The following is a 26,288-nucleotide window of genomic DNA, read 5'->3' on the forward strand; positions in this document are numbered from 1 at the left end:
CTTTTTTGTGGTCTAACATATGATCTTTTCTTGAGAAGAATATTCTGTTTTGGGGTGGAATGTTCTGTACATATCTATGAAGTCCATCTGGTCTAGTATGTTGTTCAACAGTCAATATTTCCTTATTAATTTTCTGTCTGGATGATCTACCCATTGATGTAAGTGGGGTGTTAAAGTCGCTACTATTATTGTATTGCTGCCAATTTCTCCCTTTGCATGTTAATATTTGCATTCTGTATTTAGGTGCTTTATGCTAGGTGCATAAATATTTATAAGTGTTATACCTTCTCGTTGGATGGATCCCTTTATCCCTTGTCTCTTCTTATAGTCTTTTTTTTTTAAGGTCTATTTAATTTGATAAGTACTGCTTTTCTTGTCATTTCTGTTTGCATGTAGTATCTTTTTCTTTTTTTTAAAGATTTATTTATTTATTTATTTGAGACAGAGAGAATGAGAGAGAGAGCACATGAGAGGGGGGAGGGTCAGAGGGAGAAGCAGGCTCCCCGCCGGGCAGGGAGCCCAATGCGGGACTCGATCCAGGGACTCCAGGATCATGACCTGAGCCGAAGGCAGTCGCTTAACCAACTGAGCCACCCAGGCGCCCCTGTAGTATCTTTTTCTATGCCTTCACTTTCAGTCTGTGTGTGTCTTAAGATCTGATGTGAGTCTCTGGTAGATAGCATACAGATAGGACTTTTTTTTTTAAATATACATTTAGCCGCCCTATGTCTTTTGAGTGAAGCATTTAGTCTACTTACTTACAGGTATATATTGTCATTTTGTTGCTTTCTTGTTGTTTCTGTAGTTCTTCTCTATTCATTTCTTCTTTTCTTGCTCCCTTATGATTTACTAATTTTCTTTAGAGTTAAATTTGATCTTTCTCTTTATTTTTTGTGTATGTATTACAGGTTTTTGGTTTGTGGTTACTGTGAGGTTCATATATAATAACTTATGTATATGCCAGTCTATTTTAAATTGGTGGGTATTTAATTTTGAATACATTATAAAAGCACTACATTTCCCCCCCCCCCACATCATGTTTAAGTTTTTGATGTCATACTTTTTTTTACATTTTTTTGTTTAGTGTATCCCATCAGTAGTTATTGTACATTTAGTTGATTTTATTACTTCTGTCTTTAACCCTCATACTAGCTCTGTAAGTCACTGACTATCTGTCCTATATGTTTGCCTCTACCGGTGTGATTTTTTTTAATATAATTTTTTATTCCTAGTTATGGCCTGCCTTTTCTTTTCTTTGTAAAGCTGACTTAGTAGTGATGAATTCTTGTAACTTTTGCTTGTCTGGGAAACTGTATCTCCCCTTCAATTCTGAATATTAACCTTGTCTGGTAGAATATTCTTGGTTGTTAGTTTTGTTTTTGTTTTTTTTCTTTCAGCACTTTGAATATATCATGCAATTCTCTTCTGGCCTGAATAATTTCTGATAGTCCATGAGGGTTCAGCTGATAGTCTATAAGGGTTCCCTTATTTTCTTATTTTCTCTTGCCGCTTTAAAGATTTTATCTTTCATTTTTGACATTTTAATTATTATGTATCTTAGTGTGGCTCTCTTTGGGATCATCTTGTTTGTGACCCTCTGTGCTTCCCGGACCTAGATGTGTTTCCTTTCCCCAGGCTAGGGATGTTTTCAGCTAGTCTTTCGTTCTTTCTTTTTTAAAAAATATTTTATTTGTCAGAGAGAGAGAGTGTGAGTGCACAAGCAGGGGGGAGTGGCAGGCAGAGGGAGAAGCAGGCTCCCTGCTGAGCAAGAAGCCCAATGCAGAACCTGAACCCAGGACCCTGAGATCATGACCTGAGCCGAAGGCAGACGTTAACCAACTGAGCCACCCAGGCATCCCAGCTATTATTTCTTCAAATAAATTTTCTGACCCTTTCTCTCTTCTCCTTCTGAGTCCCCTATAATGTAAATGTTAGTATGCTTGATGTTGTTCCATAGGTCCCTTAAACTATCCTGATTTTTTTTCTTTCTGCTGTTCAGTTTGAGTGATTTCTAATATCCTGTCTTACAGTTCACTGATCTGAGTATCATCTAATCTGCTATTTATTCTCTCTAGTGTTTTTCATTTTGTTAATGTATTCTTCCTCTCTGATTGCTACTTTCTTTTATTTTCTATCTCTTTTTTGAAATTCTCATTGTGTTCATCCACTCTTCCCCTGAGTTCAGTCAGCACTTTTATGACTATTATGCTGTACTCTTTATCAGGTAAACTGCTTATCTTCATTTTTTTCAGTTCTTTTTCTGAGGTTTTGTCTTTCTCTTTTGTTGGGACATATTCCTCCATCTCCTATTTTGCCTAACTCTTGCATCTTTTCTGTGTATTAGGTGGTTCAGGTACATTTCTTGGTCTGAAGGAAGACTTCATGTAGGACATGTCCTATATAGCCCAGAAGCACAACACAATCCCCCCTACCCCTTGCCACCAGGGCCAGGTGCTCCAAAGAGCACCTGTGTGGGCTGCATGTATCCTCCTGTTGTGGTGGAACCTTGACTGCTGTGGATACACTGGTGGGAGGGGGCTGTCTCTAGCCCAGATAGCAATGAGGCCCAGCCAAGGTGCAGGGTTGTACAGAGCTCTGACTGGTGCATGTCCCCTGGCATTAGCTGTCTACAGGTAGAATTCCATAATGGCTCCTGCCAGTGCCAGGATCAGCATGACAGAACAAGGTAGTAAACATGACTGCTGCCAGTGTCTCTGTCCCTGGGAAGAATCCAGCAGTTGCAGCAGTTGCTCTAAGATGAGTAAGTGTTCTCCTTCACATATGGTTTATGTGCTTTTTAATCTGGTGTTCTGTGCTGGTTTCTGGGTTGAATGAGTTTGGATTCAAGACCTTTAAGTGTGGGTATTCCTTTCTCTATAGATCTATGTCAATTTCCAAAGCCAGGTGTTTTGGGGACTTGTCTCTCCTCTGTAGGATCTCAGGGCTGGGGTGCCTGATATGGAGCTCAAATCAATCATTCCTCAGGAAAAAGTTCTATACCTTTGAGACCCCTCCTGACCATGGAGTGCTGCACCAGGGGTGTGGGTTTTTTCTGTAGTGAGATCATATCTCTGCCTCTTCTACCCATCTCAGTGCTGTCCCTTGTTGTGGAGGCTTCATCCATCCACTTTCTAGGACCCCTTCAGGAGGAATTATTCTATATGTAGTTGTGGATTTGTTGTGCGTGTGGAAGGAGGTAAGCTTAGGATCTTCCTAAGCTGCCATGTTGAACCCTCTCCCAGTATCACTTCTTGAGGAGTGTATAAGCCTTGCCTGATTTTTGGTGCTTTGTAGGAGAGATAGACTTCTATGTAGGCATGTATCCTTTTGAAGCCACTCAACTACCCAAAAAACATGTCAATTCTACCTTGTGGCTCAGTAAACTGCTACAGTTCTCAGCTTAAGGAGCAATACCAAATAAAGGTTTTCCAAATATTTGTCAAGCAAAGTTGAACCCTAAGCACACTGTTGCTTACTTACAAAAAGCAGTATTGAAACGATACTTATGGAGAATTGCCCGAAGGTTAAACAGTATGAATACAAATAAAACTAGTTTGGTATTCTTCACAGATTAACTTAATTGTGGAGTCATTCTCTGGTTTCATGTCATTAAACTACACAATATCATATTATGAGAAAGAGGCCCCTGAAATCCAAATATTGTAAAAATTACTGAAGATAATTTTTAGTCCATTATATAGCGCTGTTTTATAAAACAGGGTCCAAGATCTCAATAAAATCAGAAATATTCAAGTTCCAGATAATGTTTAAATTATTTATTTTATTTTATTTTTTTATTTTTTGACAGAGAGAGGGAACACAAGCAGGGGGAGTGGGAGAGGGAGAAGCAGGCTCCCCGCCAAGCAGGGAGCCCGATGCGGGGCTTGATCCCAGGACCCTGGGATCATGACCCAAGCCGAAGGCAGATGCTTAATGACCGAGCCACCCATGCGCCCTGATAATGTTTAAATTTTATATATTAATTTTGAAAACAAAAATAGTATTTCAATATTCAGAGGAAAAACATCTGTTTTACAGTAGTGATTCTCAACTGACATATACTTTGAAAGACTAAGACTTGAGTTTTTCACTAAGGCCTATGGACTTAAGATTCTTGGGAGTCTAAAAAAAATTTCCCCTTTAAAGAAATCCACATGTAATTAAAATTTGAGGAACACTGTATGATTGTGCCCTCTTTTTAAGAATCATGGGCAAATTGTTCCTTTGTTTTAATACCAAAAACAGCTGTTTTCTGAGTGAGATGTTTTGTCTTGAGAACAGTGACCCATGTAATTAATTAGGTTTCCTGCTCTGCTAGAAAGATAAGCACCAAATTTATGACCTATTCTCACAAAATGTAGAGACCCTTTGAACATTAACTTTGTATTCTCACCTCATTCTTGGCTTAATAATCATTGCTTAGGCTCATTTGCCTGATATGTGACTTTCCCCAAGCATTTTTTAAACTTATTTTTACCTTGTACTGTATATATTTGTAAATGCAATGTTAAATTTTTTGACAAGATAGAATATAAATAAAACTTCTGAAAATTCATATTGCTAAAATTAAGCAACATTTTAAACATTTCAAATCCTCAAATCCCTTTAGAATACAAATCATATCTTTAAAGTAATTTTGACAGATATTCTAGAGAAGAATTCTTGTTCAAATTATTCAGAATCAGTTTACAAATTTACTTTAAAAATTAAGCTCATTACTTCATGGTGAGATACCTAAAAACTAAAAGACCACAAATTTATCTTGATTCCCACTTCATTCACTAAGCTTGGCTTCAAGAAACTAAAACTTTGTCCAAAAATACCTAAATGTGCCCAGAATAAAGACTCATACAAAGAAAGACCATCAAAATAACCTGGTATATAAGCTGTCAGTGAACTTCCAAAAGTTCCAAGATATTTTGTGTAATGGAGAATCTAAATTAGATAAATTTATATCTCTATTTTAAAGAAACTATTATTTATTTGGATATACAAGTTCTGACATTTTCCCCCAGAGTGATGTTATGGTTCCTTAATATCTCTTTAAAGGAAAACATCTCCCTTCGGGATCAACAGTAGATTTAGTGGATGTAGAAGAACATATCAATAATCTGAAAGATAGGGAAATGGAAAGCACCCAAATGAACATCAAAAAGAGAAAAAAAAATTTTTTTAATGAGGATAGGTTTAGGCATCTCTTAGACAACATGAAACAAAGAAACATTCATATTATAGGGGTCCCAGAAGAAGAAGAAGAGAGAGAAAGGGGGTAGAAAACTTGAGGAAATGATAGCTAAAAACTTCCCTAACCTGGGAAAGGAAATAGACATTCAGGTCCAAGAATCACAGGGAGTTCCAAGGAGTCCACACCAGGACACATAATAATTAAAATGTCAGAGGTTAAGGATGAAAAAAGACAGACTTTTAATGGCAGCAAGGGAGAAACAATAAACCTACAAGGGAAAACCAATAAAGCTCTCAGCTGATTTCAGCAGAAATTTTGCAAGCCAGAAGGGAGTAGCATAATATATTCAAAGTGCTGAAAGGAAAAAACCTACAACAAAGAATACTCTACCTGGCAAATTATCCTTCATATTTGAGGGAAAGTTAGAGTTTCCTAGACAAAAAAAGATAAAGGAATTTATTACTACTAAGCCAGCCCTATAAGAAATGTTAAAGGGAATTCTTAAAGTTGAAAAGAAATAGCTATAATTAGACATACGAAAATGATGAAAAGGACATACAATATGACAGCATGTACATTAAAGGTGGAGGAGGGAGAAAAAAAAGGTTTTTAAGAATGTGTTTGAACTTAAATTACCATCAAATTAATATAGACTGCTGTATACTTAGGATGTTATATATGATCCTCATGGTAACCACAAACCCAAAACCTGTAATAGATATACAAAAAATAAAGAGAAAAAAAAGCGCCAAACATAGTACTACAGAAATTCATCAATCACAAAGAAAGAGAGCAAGAGAAGAAGGGAACAGACAACTACAAAAATAACCAGAAAACAACAGAATGGCAATAAGTACATACATATCAATTACTTACTTTAAATGTAAATGGCTTAAATGGTCCAATCAAAAGACATAGGGTGATGGGATGCATAAAAAAAACAAAAACAAAAAAACGCAACCCATCTATATGCGGCCTACATAAGATTCACCTCAGATCTAAAGACACATATAGCCTGAAAGTGAAGGGATGGAAAAACATTTACCAAGCAAGTGGAAGAAAAAAAAAAGGCATGGTAGCAATACTTTATATTAGACAAAACAGACTTTAAAACAAAGACTGCAGGGGGTCCTGGGTGGCTTAGTTGGTTAAGCGTCTGCCTTAGGCTCAGGTCATGATCTCTGGGTCCTGGGATTAAGCCCTGTGTCAGGCTCTCTGCTCAGCGGGGAGCCTGCTTCTCCCTCTCCTCCCCGCTTGTGCACTCTCTTGCTATCTCTGTCTCTTTCTCTCTCAAATAAATAAATAAAACCTTTAAAAATAATAAAAAAATAAAACAAAAACTGCAACAAGAGACAAGAAGAGCATTACATAATGATAAAAGGATCAATCTAACAAGAGGATATAACAATAGTAAACATCTATGCACCCAACACTGGAGCACCTTAAATACATAAAGCAAATATTAACGGACACAGAGAAATTGATGGTAATATAATAATAGTAGGGGATGTAAACATTCCACTTACATCAATGGCTAGATCATTCAGGCAGGAAATCAAAAGGAAAGAGTATCTTTGAATGACACATTAAACCAGATGGACATAATAGATAAACAGAACACTCCAACCCAAAACAACAGAATACACATTCTTTTCAAGTGCACATGGAACATTCTCCAGAACAGATCATGTTTGGCCACAAAACAACCTTTAGTAAACTTAAGAAAACTGAAATCATACCAATGTGTTTTTTCTGACCACAACAGTGTGAAACTAGAAATAAATCACAAGATAAAAACTGGAAAAAAACACATGGAGACTAAACAACATGATACTAAACAACCAATGGGTTAAGAAAGAAGGAAGAAACCAAAAAATACATGGAAACAAATGAAAATGAAAACACAATGGTCCAAAATCTCTGGGATGCAGCAAAAACAGTTCTAAGAGGGAAATAAAGTGACAAGACCCTATGTCAAGAAACAAGAAAAAGCTTAAATAAACAATCTAACCATACACGTAAAGGAACCAGAAAAAGGACAAAGCCCAAGCTGAGTAAAAGGAAGGAAGATAATAAATTTAGAGCAGAAATAAATGAGACAGAGACTAAACAGATAATAGGGAAAAAAATCAATGAAAGCAAGAGCTGGCTCTTTAAAAAGATAAACAAAATTGGGAGCCTGGGTGTCTCAGTCGTTAAGCGTCTGTCTTCGGCTCAGGTCATGATCCCAGGGTCCTGGGATCGAGCCCTGCATCCGCGGGAAGCCTGCTTCTCCCTCTCCCACTCTCCCTGCTTGTGTTCCCTCTCTCGCTGTGTCTCTCTCTGTCAAATAAATAAATTACATTAAATAATTTAAAACAGAAGATAAACAAAATTGATAAACCCTTAGCCAGACTCATCAAGGAAAGAGAGAAAAATGAGAGAAGTAACAACTGACAACACAGAAATACAAAGGATTATAAGAGCATGTTATGAAAAATTATATGCTAACAAATTGGACAACTAGAAGAGATGGATATATTCCTAGAAACATACAATCTTCCAAAACTGAGTAAGGAAGAAATAGATAATCTGAACAGATTACTGGTAAATAAACTGAATTGATAATCAAAAAATAAAAGTCCAGAACCAGATGGAGTCACAGGTGAATTCTACCAAACATTTAAAGAATTAATACCTATTCTCCTCAAACTATTCCAAAATCAGAAGGAGGAAAGGTTCCAAATACATCCTGCGAGGCTAGCCTTACCCTCACACCAAAAATAAACAAAGATACCACAAAAAGAAAAAACTACAGGCCAATATCCCTGATGAACATGCAAAAATTCTCAGCCAGCTGCATTCAACAATACATTCAAAGGATCATTCACCATGATCAAGTGGGATTTATTCCAAGGATGCAAAGACAGTTCAATATTCACAAATCAATCAATGTGACATACTACATTAACAAAACAAAGGATAAAAATCACATGATCATCAATAGATGCAGAAAAACCATTTTATAAAATTCAACATCCCTTCATAAAAACTCTCCACCAAATAGGTTTAGAGGGAACATACCTCAACATAATAAAGACCATATATGAAAGCCCCAGAACTAACATCATACTCAATGGTGAAAAACTGAGAGCTTTTCCTTTAATATTAGGAACAAGACAAGTTATGTCCACTCTTGCCACTATTATTCAACATAACATGAAGTTCTAGCCACAACACTCAGATGATAAAAAAATATAAGAGGCATCCAAATTGGTCAATGAAGTTAAACACATCACTATTTGCAGATGACATGATAGTACACAAAGAAAATCCTGAAGGCTCCACCAAAAAACTACTAGACAAAATAAATAATTCAGTAAAGTCTTGGGATACAAAATTAATACCCAGAAATCAGTAGCATTTCTATACACTAATAATGATGTAGAAGAAAGAGAATTTAAGAAAACAACCCCATTTACAATTGCACCAAAAAGAATAAAATACCTAGGAATAAACCAGAGGTGAAAGACCTGTACTCTGAAAACTATAAAACACTGATGAAAGAAACTGAAGATGACAAACAAATGGAAAAATACTCCATGTTCATGGATTAGAATTAATATTGCTAAAATGTATTACCCAAAGCAATCTACAGATTCAGTGCAATCCTTATCAAAATACCAACAGTATTTTTCATCAAACTAGAATACTCAAATTTGTATGCAACCACAAAAGAACCCAAATAGCCAAAGCAATCTTAAGAAAGAAAAACAAAGCTGAAGGTATCATAATTCCAGATTTCAAGATATACTACAAAGCTGTAGTAATCAAAACCGTATAGTACTAGTACAAAAATAGACATATAAATCAATGGAAGAAAACAGAGAGCCCAAAAATAAACCTTTAATTATATGGTCAATTAATCTATGACAATGGAGACAAGAACATACAATGGGGAAAAGACAGTCTCTTCAATAAATGCTAGTGGGAAAATTGGACAGCTACATGTAAAAGAATGAAACCGGACCATGTCCTAACACTATACACAAAAATAAATTAAAGACCCTAATGTGAGACTGGAAACCATAAAAATCCTCAAAGAAAACACAGTAATTTCTCTGACATCAGCCATAGTAACATTTTTCTAGATATGTCCTTTTCTCAGACAAAGGAAACAAAAGCAAAAACAAACCACTGGGACTCCATCAAAATAAAGAGCTTTTGCACAGTAAAGGACACCATCAACAAAACAAAAAGGCCAACCTACTGAATGGGAGAGGATATTTGCAAATGATATATCTGGTAAGGGGTTAGTACCCAAAATATATAAACAAGTTATACAACCCCACACCAAAAAAACCAAACAATCTGATTAAAAAATGGGCAGAGAACATAAATAGACATTTTTCCAAAGAAGATATATAGATAGCTAACAGGCACATGAAAAGATGCTCAATATCATTAATCACCAGAGAAATGCAAATCCACAATGGGATATTACCTCACATATGTCAGAATGGCTAATATCAAAAAGATAAGAAATAACAAGTGTTGGTGAGGATATGGGAAAAAGGAAGCCTCGCACACTGTTGGTAGAAAGTAAACTGGTATAGCCATTGTGGAAAACAGTAATGGAAGCTCCTCAAAAAGTTACAAATAGAAATACCATTTATTCCAACAATTCCACTACTGGGTATTTACCCAAAGAAAATGAAAACACGAATTCGAAAAGATATATGCACTCCTATGTTTATTGCAGCATTATTAACAATAGCCAAGATATGGAAGCAACCTAAGTGTTCACTAACATATGAATGGATACGATGTTGTATATGTGTGCATGCACACACACATACACACATGCACTGGAATATCATATAGACATAAAAAAGGATGAGAGTGTGTCCTTTGTGACAACATAAATGGATCCAGAGGTATTTTGCTAAGTAAAATAAGTCAGACTGAGAAAGAGGAATACCATATGATTTCACTCATATGTAGAATCTAAGATAAAATAAAATAAAAAGAATAAGGAAAAAAAAGCAGAATCAGACTTACAAATACAGAGAAAAAACTGATGGTTGCCAGAGAGGGGGTTGAGAGGACTGGCAAAATGGGTGAAGAGGAGTGGGGGATACAGGCTTCCAGTTACGGAATGAACAAATCATGGGAAGAAAAGGCATAGTATAAGGAATATAATTAATGATATTGTAATAGCATTGTTTGGTGACAGGCGGTAGCTATACTTGTGGTGAGCACAGCATAAAGTAAAACTTGTCAAGTCACTATGTTGTACAACTGAAACTAATATAACATTGTGTGTCAACTTTAGTCAAATAAAAAAATTAAAAAGAAAAGAAAGGAGCTCCTTTAAGTTTTTTTTTTTTTTTAAGATTTTATTTATTTATTTGTCAGAGAGAGAGAGAGAGAGCACAAGCTGGGGGAGTGGCAGGCAGAGGCAGAGGGAGAAGCAGGCTCCCCAGTGAGCAGGGAGCCCGATGTGGGACTCGATCCCAGGAGCCTGGGATCATGACCTGAGCTGAAGGCAGACACTTAACCGACTGAGCCACCCAGGCACCCCTAAGTTTCTTTTGATAGGTTTCATAGCACTACCATACATATGAAACATTATTCTGTTTTTGCCTATTTGTGATCATCTTAATTATTAAGCAGGCTAAAGAAAACCATAATTAAGAACATATGCAGCATTAATTACTGGCATATATTCAATCCATTACTTGTTGCTAATGACCCTAACATTTTCTTGACAGTTATTTTGTTAAGGTAAGAATAGTAATGAAGATGCAGTGGAGTACTCACTGTACCTGAAGATTTTCTAGTTTTAACTTAATAACTATTAGAGTTTTTAGAAGATTTTTACTTACATTTAACCAATTCAAAAACATTTTTTTTTTTTTGGCTGAGCTTTATGGTCAATATAAATAAGTCTATAACTTAACTAAGTGAAGTTGCTCCCCAAATAAAAGACATTCTTGAATTTGTTTTTTGGAAACTTGATTTTTCATGAGTCAAAATATCAAATATTTTTATTAAAAGCCTGGCTCTGAAATACCTGAACTGAATATTAACGTTCCACTCGTATGAACACTAAATCCAGGTATTCACCATCTTGTGCCCAAAGGCATCTACAGCTTCAAAACAGATCTTATTTGCAATCTTAGGACTCTCCAAGTTATCCAGAATACTACTACGAGACTGAACTTTATAAAACATCTCCTTCACTCCGTCAGTTCTTTCAGTTCACAAACCTTCAATGATTTCCTCTATGTATTTTAAACACTTCACAGTATCTAATCACAAAGACTAATTTTCTTTTTTAAATTTAAATTCCAGTTAGTTAACAGTGTAATATTAGTTTCAGGTGCACAATACAGTGATTCAACACTTCCATACAATGAAGACTATTTTCTATAAGAAGCTTCCAATATTAACTCTAATATACATTAATTTTCACTGTTTTCTGACACGTTATTATGGCTCTACATTTCTTTCCATTTTTGATAATCCAAGCTTCCCTTCTCCAATTCCTACTGCACTGAAAAGTATTTTAGAATACACATTTTATATACAGTTTTACATTTTCATATACTTATGTCTCATCTTCCAAATTCAACATGTAAGCAAAGACTGTTTTTTAATGTCCATAGTAATAAAGTATGAGGCTATAAGAAGCACTTGATAAGTACTTTGAAAACAATTCATAGTGCATTAAAATGGTGACCAAACTTTCATAGCAGTGGAAACTGAAACTTAAAATAAATCACATAGTGTCACATTACCAGCTTGTCAGAGTCAGGACTATACCCACTGGTCTGGTACCACGTTTAGTGCTCTTGACTAAATTTAAGGGGAAACACCATTTTTAACTTTAATAATTTTCAGTAAAGTTCTAATATATTTTAAGTGATTCTATAGGTAAATATTTTCCAAATATAAAAATGGTTTACATTCAAATCACTATAAATGAATTCCATCTACTGTGAATGGAAGAGACTATATTTGGTATTACTTAGGAGAAATTGTACATATTGCTGAAGCATGTATGTCTTAAAGTTTACTTCTACATCCTTGATAAGAAAGTATTCTAATTTCTAGAGCTGTCCAATAAGGAGTCTTTCAAAAAAATCTCATTCAAATGTTACTTATAAATTAAGTAAAAATATGAACTTAAAGGACTTAAGTCAATAAAAATGATAGAATCACTAAAAGTATATGACATGGTTAATTTTATAATTGCTATTAGTACTGGGGTATGATTCCAATATAGATCTCACCAAAATGCATGTGATAAAAAGCTCAGCAATTTACATTTGTCATCCTGTTTTTTGCACATTTACTTAAAATATAAAGACTGAGGAAATCTTACCTTCTTGATAGGCTCCATCTGCCATGACTAAATGAAGAATCTTGGCATAAAGATGTTCATGTTCATTTCCTAAAATATCCTGAACTATTGTTGAACAAATCTCGATATTTTCATCTTCATCTTCATGAACAGCCTATACCAAATTTCCAAATATAAATTAATATATGAATATTAACTTTCTCTAGAGACTTGATTATTTATAATAAATCTACTGACCTATAAAAGTCACTGACATTTCACTAGTAATTCAAAAAGAGCATATTTTGGGCACCTGGGTGGCTCAGTCGGTTAAGCATCTGCCTTTGGCTCAGTTCGTGATCCCACTGGGATCGAGTCCCGCATCAGGCTCCCTGCTCAGTGGGCAGCCTGCTTCTCCCTCTCCCTCTGCCACTCCCCCTGCTCATGCTCTCTCTCTCAAATAAATATTAAAAAAAAAAAAAGAAAAACAAAACCAAAAAGAGCATATTTCAAAATTAATTTTTTTTTTTTTTAAAGTAGGCTCCACATCCAAGGTGGGGCTTGAACTCATGACCCTGAGATCAAGAACTGGATGCTCCACCTACTTAGCCAGGCAGGTACCCCAAACTTAAATGTTTTAATTGACATTTTACTTACTTTTATTTTCTCATAAACCTCAAAGAATTTTTCAAAGCCTATCTCCTGCTCCAGGTGAAGTCTCAGTTCCTCTAAATGGTTAAAGACACTATCATATTCACATTCACTGGTAATCTCACCATCACTGTTATCTAAAAAACAGAAATAAAAAAATATTTTATGACAAAAAAATAAAATCTTTAAAAAATAAAGAATGAATAAAATAATTCTTACCCTAACAGACTAAAATTCTTTTTGATGAGTGATGTCACTGAAAGACCACTTGTACTTTCAATATAAGGTTTTTGTCATTACAATTTTTGCCTTTTATGTAGGAAATCAATGTATATAAATGTCTTAACAAGATTGTTACTTTGGGAATCTTTTCTTTTATAGACATAAACAGTAAACCAGATTAGAATAAAAACATTCTAATGGAGCAAAAAATGAAAAAAGCATACCCATATGTTCTGCACTCAGGCAAACCAACCCTGTTTTTAAAAAGTTGACATTAAACATAGGCCAAAACATGAAAAATCATGCAGGAGGCAGATGACTTATGCTACATATCATAAAACTTTAGTAAAGCATTTAGAAAGTATTATAAATGCTATATATGTTTTATGTCATGAATATGTCCAAGACACTTGGATACATTCTAGTAAAAGACAAAGTTACTGAAGAATTGTTCCTTTTCACATTAACTCTTCTTCCCAAATAAACATTATATAGTTCTTGAAATACACATATTTTCTATGCATCTTAGGGGTAATGCTATGAACAAAGAACAGTTTAAAAAAAAAAGTCAAGGTTTTAAAAACTGCTTTTAGCATTAACCCTGCTGGTTAACCACTGTATGTGGAAGCTCTCTGTATAATATAAAGTGCTAAGAAAACTAGGTTGGGGCGCCTGGGTGGCTCAGTTGTTGGACGTCTGCCTTTGGCTTAGGTCATGGTCCCAGGGTCCTGGGATTGAGCCCTGCACCAGGCTCCCTGCTCGGCGGGAAGCCTGCTTCTCCCTCTCCCACTCTCCCTGCTTGTGTTCCCTCTCTCGCTGTGTCCCTGTCAATAAATAAAATCTTTATTAAAAAAAAAAAAGAAAACTAGGCTGTTATCTTTAGTACTAGAAAAATAAGTCAAGAAAGATAAGAAAGCAATAAAAATGCTTCAAAGCATTTCCAAAATTTAATGGGAAAGAAATGGAACAAATGTATATGAGCATTTGTGTGAAAAGAAAAAGAATAAATAAAAGTCAGAGACACAGAAGCATACTTCAGTTTTATTTAAATTTGGAAACTGTTCATTCATATCAGGTATCAGAAAAATATACTCAACTTGAAATATTTGTATACATTGAAAAAAAAAAAGTCCCACGATCATGACAACGTACCTGAATGCCATTCTTCATTTAGGGCACTTTCACTGCTGGGATTGTCATCCTCATCTGCCAGATCTGTCCCATTTGCAGTCTGTTCTATGTCACTGTTCTTTAAGACTGATTCTTCCTCCTCACTGTATTCTTCTCCAGGTTGTTCCCTAAGTAACTGCTCCATAGAGGCCTGAAGCTCTTGTAAATCTGTGTCAGTTTCTTCAAAAACACTGAAATTTCAAAAATTAAACCTAACATTACCAAAATGTCACCTTATTTTGAAATTTTACTTCAATTCAATATACATGCACTCCTTTCTGCTTAAAAGTACTAATACTGGATAAAAAGAAATCTGAAAAAACCTACATAGTAGTTTTTAACAAAGTAAATGAAGATTAATACAATTATAAATATAGCACATGGCACATATTCTGGAATACATAAGCCAGCAGATGACTTGTTTAAAATGATCCTGACTTGGGGCGCCTGGGTGGCTCAGTTGTTAAGTGTCTGCCTTCGGCTCAGGTCATGATCCCAGAGTCCTGAGATCGAGCCACGCATTGGGCTCCCTGCTCCGTGGGAAGCCTGCTTCTCCCTCTCCCACTCCCCCTGCTTGTGTTCTCTCTCTCGCTGTGTCTCTCTCTGTCAAATAAATAAATAAAATATTAAAAAAAATAAAATGATCCTGACTTGCTAAAACAGAATCACATAACTATCAATATTATTCACTTCTTAAACTTTGAAAAAATGTTTCAGTATTTTAAGAGGCCAGACTAAAAAGACTTTTTACTTGCTTTCTAAAAAAAATACTTAATATTCAAATATTTTTCTTCTAGGTAATTTTGAACATTTAGCAAAATCTTTGTGTGGATATATAATAGTATACTATATGACAGGCTTCCCATATAAACACTCATTGGACATTTGAACTTTTAGAAACGGAAACACTTAGGGAATTATACATTCAGGTTAATAGGATGATCTAATGAATAAAATATACACCAGAAATCTTATCTTTAGATGCTTATTCTTGAAAACATTTCTAAAATACATAACAAATGGACTTTACTGAATAATTAGAATATACTAACCATAATAATCTTCATTGGATTATCTTGTTTCCAAGGCAGTGCTCAGGATATTAATTTTATTTTCAAGGGATTATAGATGCTGGAATTAATTTATGCAAATAATACCCTCAATTTATATAGTACTTTAGTTTATTAAGCAGTTTTATCCTATTACTAAAATTTTATCTACACATAACTCATAACTCATTTTAGAGACATGGGCATTGAATCAAAGTGTTTAAATGATTTGCTCAAGGCTACACAATCAATAAATAGCTAATAAAGATTGAAATCTAGGTCTTCTCACCACTTCTACAATACCCCAAAAACATATTCATCAACTTTCTCTTATGATTTGCCTCTCTCTCCTAAAGTGGTGTGCATAGGGAAAAGTCTGTAGATTAAGAGTTAATATATATTTTAGATAAGTGAAGTCTTCTGAAAGAGATTCTGTACCCATGTTGAGGATTTCATCCACCAGAAAAGTGATGCAGACAGGACACAAGAGCTGATTAAAGCCTTCAAGTTTAGATTCCAATCAAATAAGTATTTACTAAAAAGCTAAAATAGAAATGGTATTATGCAACATCTTAAATAAAATTTCCATTAATGGAAAAGAAAATACTCTTTTAAAGTAGAAATATCTATATTTTCTATTTATGTGTACAAACTTCTACACTCTGACTTTGTAGCAGGTATAGAAAAGCAAAGCATCTAATTAGAATGAGAAAGAGAGTATGTCTAATTTTTTGGATCATCCTATTAGTAGCATTTAACTTTATATTTAATTACAAGACTAACATAATATGCACATCCGCTATGTACCATTACAACAATGATTAAATAATGACCTGTTGATAAAATCTTCCTATGGCCAACCCAGAGGAATTAGTGCCCACTACTACAGATGGTATTGAAGTAAATGGGGCTGCCAAGTCTGCCATTATAAGAAAAGTATAAGATTAACATCTTTTTGAAAGATATATTTTAAAATCTGGCCCTGTATTCACATTTTAGCAGATTATCTTATTATATGACCTTGAGTGAAGTTTGGACCAAAAAAAGAGAAAAAAATCCCAAGGAAAACACCAAGTAAAATTTCCTGGTATGGATTAACTTACTTTAAAAAATAACTTGGGGGGCGCCTGGGTGGCTCAGTCGTTAAGCGTCTGCCTTCGGCTCAGGTCATGATCCCAGGGTCCTGGGATCAAGCCCCACATTGGGCTCCCTGCTCGGCGGGAAGCCTGCTTCTCCCTCTCCCACTCCCCCTGCTTGTGTTCCCTCTCTCACTGTGTCTCTATCAAATAAATAAATAAAATCTTTAAAAAAAAATAATAACTTTGTTTTCAAAATTTTAAGTTAATATTAAAAACTTCTAATTTAAATTTAAAAATAAAACTCTGTCACCAACTAGTAATTAAAAGAACACAAGCCACAAACACGTTACCGTGCAGTCAGATAAAAACTGATGACTTTAAATAAACTTTTAGGAAAAACTGTTACCTAGTACTCTGTCAACCATAAAGGTGCTGATACATTGTCATGTTCTCCAAGAAGCTCAATAAAAACACACAGTTAAAGTGCTTATGACTACAGCCAAGCAGAAGAAAACAAGGATAAAAGGGTAACTTCCCGCAAAATCTGAGGACACTAGCAAAAATATAAAGAACTCTATGAAAGATGAAAAGGCGGGGGGAAAACTTTTAATAGACACAGTTTGGTTAAAAATTTAAGAAACAAGAGTCAAGGCTTAAGAAAAACAAACAAACAAAAAACCAGAAAATAATATGTGCCAGATACGGTGGCTCTGGCTCAACTAGCATAGGGGGGAAAAAATCATGAGACTGATGTTTAATTGGATATCGATCATATCCAAGCACAGTTTTTTTCTATTAAAAGACATCAAATGTAGAAACTTAAGTTCAAAAATATCAGAAAATAAATCATAAAAATCCCAATATTTTATACCATATTTTCCTGATTATTTGAATACACTATACCTTCTCAAACACTTTATTTCCGCCCCCCCCATATTGGGTAACATTTGTCTGGTGGGGGAGGGCTTACTTGTACTGTCTAAGGGGCTATCACTTCCTATAGTTCTCAGAAGTGTTGGTTAAATTTGCCTCTTGGATTCTAGATTCCCTATGAATCATGAAGAAAGGAATTTTGTGAAAGCAATTAAGTTACATGCAGAACACACATGTACACACACATATGCAAACAAAACAACTAGTCTACCTGCTAACTTCCCACGGTCATGGTTTTGAAATCATACATGGCAGGAGAGAGATGTAGAGGCTTTCTGCTCTTTTCCCTGGGGAACTGTAGAATAGTTCATATTTCACAATTTTCCATTGCAATCCCTGTATCATGTGGTGTTAAACTTTTAAACAATCATTATCCTGCTAATACTCCTTCATTTAAGCAATATTTATTAAGCATGTACCATGGACAAGTCAATGTGCTAGATGCTCAGTGGTGAATATGACAGAAAGCACACACAGAAAGCATTTTCTCATATTCCTCAAGTGAGAGTCAGTCATTATATTACCTAGAGGCAAATATACATATCAAAACTTACATGACTATATTTTAAATATGTTGTAAAAAGGCAAAGGAGTGGTGAAAAATCAGTTACAGATAATTTTTTAAAACTGTCTAGGTGGCGGCGCCTGAGTGGCTCAGTTGTTTAGTGTCTGCCTTTGGCTCAGGTCATGATCCCAGGGTCCTGGGATGGAGCCCCACATCAGGCTCCCTGCTCCATGGGAGGCCTGCTTCTCCCTCTCCCACTCCCCCTGCTTGTGTTCCCTCTCTCGCTGTGTCTCTGTCAAATAAATAAATAAAATCTTAAAAAAAAAAAACAAAACTGTCTAGGTGAGTTACATCTCTAGAGTTCACATAAACTCAGAAATTCTGTTAGTGCTAGTATTTATTAATGACATCAAACTCACATGTCTTCAGAATCAGAAGGTCCTTCTTTAATATGCTCATCTTCAATTTCATCTATTTCAAGATTGTCTTGACATACATCTCCTACAGTGGGCACATCCATCAGTGTTCTGAACAATTTTGAGAGATCTGGAAGTGAACATGTCCTCAACATCTAAAAAAGTCAACAGATTTCTTAGTAGGAGTAAGATCATTAGAAAATAAAAATGAACTAAAAAAATTAGACAGAGCTAATACTAATTTTTTATTTTATATCATATATTTAGAGTTAGAAGCTCCAGAGGTGACTCGTCTAAGATTAGAACCTAATTTTCTTGAATTTCAGCTCTGTATTTTTTCAGTGAGTAAACTAAACCAGTAGGGATTCACTTAAGTCACCATTAAAAGGCAGGGAGAGGTGTTTAGTTGGGGTATGCCCAGGGAATGGAATTAGAAATCTGTCAGAAATCAGGCAGTGCCAGAAACTGCCAATTTGCTCCTTCTTACTCAAGACCCACACTGTCCCTCTTTTATTGTCTCTCTTTCTCTCACACTTTCCTATGGCCAATCTTCCCCATATATTTTCCCCAAATCCTGAACTGAGTTAGTCTGAAGCTTGGCAAAGCACTATCACACATAATTAGTGGCCCTCTGTATCATAGGGCCTGCTGGGTAGCCAACAATGGTTAAATAAGGAACTTCATATTAGTGCAAAATAAAAAAGTCCAATATCACTTCCGTGAACAAGGGACTGTAATTGGAGCCTTTCCCACAAGAAGGCAAGGCTAGAAAGACAGGTACTTGATGTTCATACCGAGAATCATTTATGGCAGCAGGTGAGAAGAAACTGACTTGAGAAAAAAACAATGTACAGTTGAGGTGTTTAAAATTTGAATTTGTTTGGATAAGACCAGGAATAACAGAAATAGCCCCTGTCCACCAACCTATCAGCAATTAGAATGTGATGGACAGACAGGACAATGAAACAAATGTCTATATACATAAGCCTCAGAATTCGGTTAATAACCATAAAGGAACCTGTGAGATTTGGGAAACCTAACTCCTAAGGCCCTGGTAAGAATCCTACACCAGACTGGGGACTGTGAAGAAAACACAATGTTTAGCATATTAATGAAAATTTATATACTTTGCCAATTTAATTGGTACAATCTGTTTTTGAGAATAAAAAAGAATAGATTTCCATTATTTGAACATAATTTACATATTACAGCACAAGAAAAAAATAGTTATGAACTACAAGATGGTGACGATACATTGGTTGTTAAAACACTTAATGATGGTACTGAAGATATTTATTTTGCTGAATCTCCCACTGTTGGCAGAATTTATGCTTGACTTGTTTATTATTTGAATCATGTATATTATAAACCAGCAGTGTGCCAAATATGCATATAGTAACATTTTCTCCAGGTAGATGCTAAAATCAAAAATATATAGCATATATGCATTATATACCTAAATTCAAGGGGACTCTATAAAGATGCAATATTTTTTAGGCTGAGATAAATTCTAATCCTGGTAAAAAAAATCTCAATTTTAGTTTATTCCTTTCACTAATTAAAATAGCTTTCCTAACCTAACATAAAATAATACAGTAGAAAGAAATTTCGAGAGGTATGTAATTTGGCAATTTTCCTCTTGGAATGGGTCTATGCACCCATCAGTCCAACAGCTATCTGTCCTATATTAAAAATGCTTCATGTTCACAGTCTTCTTTGATAAGATTTTTTAGATGTTTTTGTTGTTGGTTAAGTTCTACTTTTTCTCAAAAAATGAAGAGAACCACATAGGTTGGTGGACAGGGGCTATGTCTGTTATTCCTGAATATTTAAAGCAAAAACAATAAAAATTTACATGTGGATGTAAAATACAAGACAACAATGCCAAAAGAATAGACAAGAGGGTGGAAATGGAAGTACACTGTGAAAAGGTTCTTATGTCATATGTGAAGTGGTATAATATTATTTGAAGGAAGACTGTAAAAAGCTAAAACTGCATCTTGAAAGCAGAGAATTACAACTAAGTTTTTGAAAAGGTCTGTATTGGCAAATAGTAGAGATAAAATAAATGCTAAAAATACTCAATCTGAAAGAAGGGAGAATAAAAGTAAAATAAGAACAGAAAAAGTGATGAGACCAATAGAAAACAAATAGCAAAATGGTAGGTTTAAACTCAGTCATACCAATAATATATCGAAAATTACATGAAAAGTAAATGGTCTAATCACTTTAAATAAAAGAGGTGGTCAGACTGGTTAAAAAGCAAGACTTGACAACGTGATAGCTACAAAAAAATCTACTTTACATAAAAATCAGTGTGATTACAAGAAGGTAAAATATATATATACACCTTACAAATACTAATCATCAGACAGCTGGAATGGCTATACTAAAACCAGACAAAATAGATTTCAGAACAAGGTGATATGACCAAGAATAAGGAGAGCTATTTCATAATGATAAAGAAGGCAATTTATCAAGAAGATATAAAGATTATTAATTTACATTCAATTGACTGGAAATTTCAATACTCCTTTTTCAGTAGCTGATAAACAAGTAGAAAGAAAATCAGTAAGAACACAGAAGATGAACAACACTATCAAACAAAAAGGGACCCTTCATAACAATAAACCTATCAATTCATCCAGAAGGAATAGTAATACTAAATTTTTATTCACTCAATAAAAAAATTTCAAAATACATGGAACAAAAATTGACACAGATGAAAAGATAATTATATAGTTTTTTCCATTCTTTTCTCAACAAATGATATAACTAGATACAACAGACAAAAAATTAGTAAAGATAAAGAAGATTTGAACAGCACTATCAACCAATTTGACTTAATTCCTGACATTTATAGAACATTTTACATGATGATAGAATACACATTTTTTTTAAAAGATTTTATTTATTTGAGAGAGAGGGAATGAAAGAGAGCGCACATGAGGGGGGGGAGGGTCAGAGGGAGAAGCAGACTCCCTGCCGAGCAGGGAGCCTGATGGAGGGACTCGATCCAGGTACTCCAGGATCATGACCTGAGCCGAAGGCAGTCGCTTAACCAACTGAGCCACCCAGGCACCCAAGAATACACAACCTTTTAAAGAGATCTGTTAGAGTAGTAGCCACCAATAAAGGAGACTGAAGGGTGACTCATGAGTGCAGAGGAAAATATGATATAAAGAAAGCCAAGAGATAAAACTATTTTAAAAATAAAGTGTGTATCAACTGTGTTGGAAGAAGAAAAGTCAAGAAAGGTGAGAGAGAAAAAGGTACTGGGAATTTGGCAATATACTAGTAATTGATTTGACAAAAGCCATTTTAATGGAGGAGTGGGCTAAAAGTCATGTTGGAATGTATTTGGAAGTAAATGGAAGTGGAGACTGTAAAGATATAACATACTCAAGATGTTTGGTTGTAAAAGGGAGCAGAGAAAGGGGTGGTAGCTAGAGAAGGGCATGTTCTCACGAGAAGTTTGCTAATTATGATGGGACTTATTAGAATATGCATGTTGAGGAAATGATCCATTATAGAGGAAAAAGTTGATGATACAAGCTAGTGTGACCAAAGTAAACGAGTAAATTCTTGAGAAGGTGAGAGAGGTTAGGATTCAAAGTACAAGGAGGATTTCCTTTAATAAAAAAAAGGAGACAAGTGGCATAACAACATTTTTAAAAAGAATTTTAACAAAAATCTTTGTAAGAGGTCAAATTATTCCATTTAGTAAACATTATTTAAATGGTTATAAATAATTTTTACCTTTTCTTCATATTTCAAGGTCACCGTTTTGGCCCAGTGATGAATGCGCATGACCTCAAAGACTTTTTTTAAAGATTTTTATTTATTTATTTGACAGACAGAGAGAGAGCACAAGCAGGGGGAGCAGCAGAGGGAGAAGGAGAAGCAGACTCCCCACTGAGCAGAGAGCCTGATGCGAGGCTCAATCCCAGGACCCTGGGATCATGACCTGAGCCGAAGATAGATGCTTAACGACTGAGCCACCCAGGTGCCCCTCATGACCTCAAAGATTTAAGGGATAGACAGGTATGGCCTTCTGTCCTTGTCTTAAATGGCTACAAATTGCTTTGATTTTCTAGGGTTTTTTCTTGCCCCTCCCCCTCACAGTCAGTCCCCTACACGAAATCTGCTTTGTTGTGCTTACTTCCCAAGTAAGTACTTCCGTAGAACTACTAAGGCTGAACTAAGGCCATGAAAGAAAATCAAATAATAAATTGTATTATGCAAGGAATGTTAACTTTATACACAGAAATAAGTTATTCAAAAGCTCTGGGCTAAAGACAGTTAGCTATACACCTTTACTACAAAAGAAAGTACATGAATTATAGGATAATCCTTGTCTGTACCATAAATAGGTCTTATTCTCAAACTCTGAAGATCATAAATTTGTTTTCACAGTTTATTATCTTTGAAAGTTTGACTGCTATTAGACAAGTGAGAGAATTTCACAATCTCTACATTTAAAATAAGCTTAAGAAAACACTCCAAAAAATAAAAACATACCCAATTTGAAAATTAAATTGAAAATCAAAATGACATATTTAAAAAGGACAAAAGAATTCAGGTAATTCATTCTCATGTAGACTTAAATACATGAAAAATGTCCAACCCCACTGGTAAACACAGAAACACAAATTTTTAAAAATATCATTACTCACTAAATACACAATTTTTAAGTGAATGATAACAGTTGGTGCTTTTTAGAGTCCAGACTCTTACATACTACTGAGGCATTATAAGCTATTTCTTAAAGGGAAATCAGTCAATATACAATATAACTTTTGAACTCCATTTACATAAATTTATTTTATGAAAATAATTGTGGCTACTGTCAACGATACAGATGTAGGTGGTTACTGTAACAAAAATTGAAACCTAAAGGCCCAACAAAAATAGATTAGTTGAAAAATTATATCTACCATAGTAGCACAATGGAATTTGTGGTCATTTTAGATGATATGAGAGATTATTTGATGATATGACAAAATGCTATTTTTATAATAATTTGCAATATTAACATTTGTAATAATTTTATAGTACATATTAAACAGAAAAGCAGGTTACAAAAAATATTCATACTATTCTATTTTGGCAGAAAATTTATATATATGTAATAATTACATATATAAAAGTAATATAACAAAATATGTGATTTCTTTATACCTTTAAATTTTCTATAAATATTATAATTTTTTCAAAGATTTTATTTATTTATTTGAGACAGAGAGAATGAGAGAGACAGAGAGCACATGAGAGGAGCAGACTCCCTGCAGAGCAGGGAGCCCGATGCGGGACTCGATCCCGGGACTCCAGGATCATGACCTGAGCCAAAGGCAGTCGCTTAACCAACTGAGCCACCCAGGCGCCCAAATATTATAATTTCTTAATAAGAAAAAATTGGTTACATATTTCAAAAACAGCAAGTGAGAAAAGATAAGTGAAAATTTTTTGCCATAAAGTACATATGAATATCTATTACCTTTTCTACATACAAATTAGGCAAACAGCACTTCTGTCCACTTAAAATATATTGCTTAAGTTTAGTTTTATATGAAAGATGGAAGTTGGGGGCGCCTGGGTGGCTCAGTCGGTTAAGCGACTGCCTTCGGCTCAGGTCATGATCCTGGAGTCCCGGGCTCGAGTCCCGCGTCGGGCTCCCTGCTCAGCGGGGAGTCTGGTTCTTCCTCTGACCCTCCTCCCTCTTCTGCTCTCTGTCTCTCATTCTCTCTCACAAATAAATAAATAAAATCTTTAAAAAAAAAAAAAAAGAAAAATGGAAGTTGGGTTGAGTAGTGAGAAAGGGAAACGGTGTAAGAGGGATCTTTTACTTAAATAAAAGTAGGCCCAATAATAAGAATCCTGAACAAGGAGCCAATGAAACAGTCTTTGTCCTAGTTGTACTCTCAATGGCAATTTCTTTTCAGAATCCCAGAGAGAAGATGGAGGTTTTATTATTGTTTTTATTTATTTGTGTGTGTGTGTGTGTGTATAAGAGATTAAAACTCAATATTACGGTTTATTAAAGAAAAACAGTAAATAAGAAATGTTATTAAAACAGATATTTTCCATTGGAGGTGCATACTTGCCTTTGGGTTGTTTGCATCAAATAGACCAGTTGAAAGTCCAATCAGCAAGGAATTTTGGCTTTTATTTTTTGATGGTGAATCAGAGCGAGATCGAAGTGGAAAGGATTCTTCTGGTGAACATAAAATTGACTGAATTTGAGAGACTACGTTCAAGTGTTTTGAAAGAACCACTCTATGGAAAAATGGCTCTGGTTGCACAGATTTATCAACATCACATTTAGGGTGCTGAGAATCACCTATTTCAGGTCCTGTGGTATAAAGGAAAGATTTTGTGATGTCCATACAGTACTTAACCTCTATGTAATATTGAAAAAGCACAGTCCTTAACACGAATCTAGCCAAAAACTATCAGAAAAACAAAATCAAAGTATAGATATGATTATATTACCTTATAAGTAATCTTTGATAGGATATAAGATTTTATTTTCAGAAAGCAGATTAATTTGCTATATACCTCCATTAAATTCAAGTTCTAAAATACTTAACATAATTTTAAAAAGTGTCATTAGCACTAGAACGAATTTCTACTTTCACAGTATCAGAATAATGTAATTTCCAATTAAAATAGGAAAAAGAAAAAAAAATAGGAAATGTGAAAATATATTGTTTAGACATGCATATTTAGCTCCAGTTTATCTTTGTTCCTACAGGTTAGACAGGAAAAATTATATTTCTCATATTTTATAATTAATATTATTAAAAACAAGAAGACAACTTACTTAATGTCCTTAGTATACTGGCTTAGTTTTGGCAAGCAATTCTTTCTGTTTTGAACATTTCATAAAATAATTGACCAAAAATTTTATTGGCCTTGTTGCCAAACAATCCAGGCTTATTAATGAGAATCTAGTGCTCTATGCCTATTACATTTTTTAAACAATTGAGGTGACTGATAAAAAAAATGCTATTAATATGTTGTCCAAATAAAACAGATTCAGGTTAACAACCTTCCAAAAGTAGTCTAATACAATGAGACTTACTTATATCAACTTCACTAAGGTGGTCCACATTGTTTGGGATTTCATCTTCAGAAACTTCATTTTGCTGAACAGTGATCCTATCTTCCAACCTGCCCAGATGGATACATTGGTAGAAATACAATTTACTAGAAATAAAAGCACTCTTAAAAAAAAAAAAAAAAAGGAGAACAAGTTCACTAGCATCCTGTGGTCCCTCTTCCAAATATTTTCCTCACTTATGTGTGTGGATATATATATATATTTCCTCTCATAAGTACATTGTATTTTTTACCCTGTTAAAACCTTCACCAATCATAGTCACAAAAACCAGCCTCACCACTTCTTATAATTGTGGTTCCCAAAATGTGGCCCCTAGACATTAGGAACACACAGAAACTTGTTCAAAATACAAATGCTCAGGAGGTGCCTGAGGCGCTCAGTCGTTAAGTGTCTGCCTATGGCTCAGATCATAATCCCAGGGTCCTGGGATCGAGCCCCACATCGCCCCACATTGGGCTGCCTGCTCAGGGGGAAGCCTGCTTCTCCCTCTCACATTCCCCCTGTTTGTGTTGTCTCTCTGTCAAATAAATAAATAAAATCTTAAAAAAGAAATAAAAATGCTCAGGGCCTCCCTGGACCTATCAATCAGAAACTTTGGGGGATAAGGCCCAGCAATTTATTTTAATAA

At 34.8% G+C, this 26,288-nt stretch overlaps 1 protein-coding gene across 12 annotated transcripts in view; it reads right to left on the reverse strand.

Annotated features, from left to right (window-relative positions):
* The window catches only part of NEK1 (NIMA related kinase 1), a 326,908-nt gene that overhangs the window by 108,742 nt on the left and 191,878 nt on the right, over window positions 1-26,288 (reverse strand). For 11 of the 12 annotated variants that reach the window (XM_064585281.1, XM_064585280.1, XM_064585272.1 and 8 more), the window contains 6 exons: window positions 25,622-25,710; window positions 24,642-24,889; window positions 18,541-18,692; window positions 14,538-14,746; window positions 13,170-13,300; window positions 12,555-12,687 (listed from right to left, as the gene is read on the reverse strand). In XM_064585281.1, the coding sequence (XP_064441351.1) occupies window positions 12,555-12,687; window positions 13,170-13,300; window positions 14,538-14,746; window positions 18,541-18,692; window positions 24,642-24,889; window positions 25,622-25,710 (962 nt within the window). Of the gene's footprint in view, window positions 1-4,964; window positions 5,618-12,554; window positions 12,688-13,169; window positions 13,301-14,537; window positions 14,747-18,540; window positions 18,693-24,641; window positions 24,890-25,621; window positions 25,711-26,288 lie in introns of those variants that run through there. The other variant, XM_064585274.1, reaches the window with a different exon arrangement.

Source organism: Mirounga angustirostris, unplaced genomic scaffold, assembly GCF_029215605.1.
Source record: "Mirounga angustirostris isolate CCGP_5_RB_7025 unplaced genomic scaffold, mMirAng1.0.hap1 SCAF_2, whole genome shotgun sequence".
In the NCBI taxonomy this organism is placed as follows: domain Eukaryota; kingdom Metazoa; phylum Chordata; class Mammalia; order Carnivora; family Phocidae; genus Mirounga; species Mirounga angustirostris.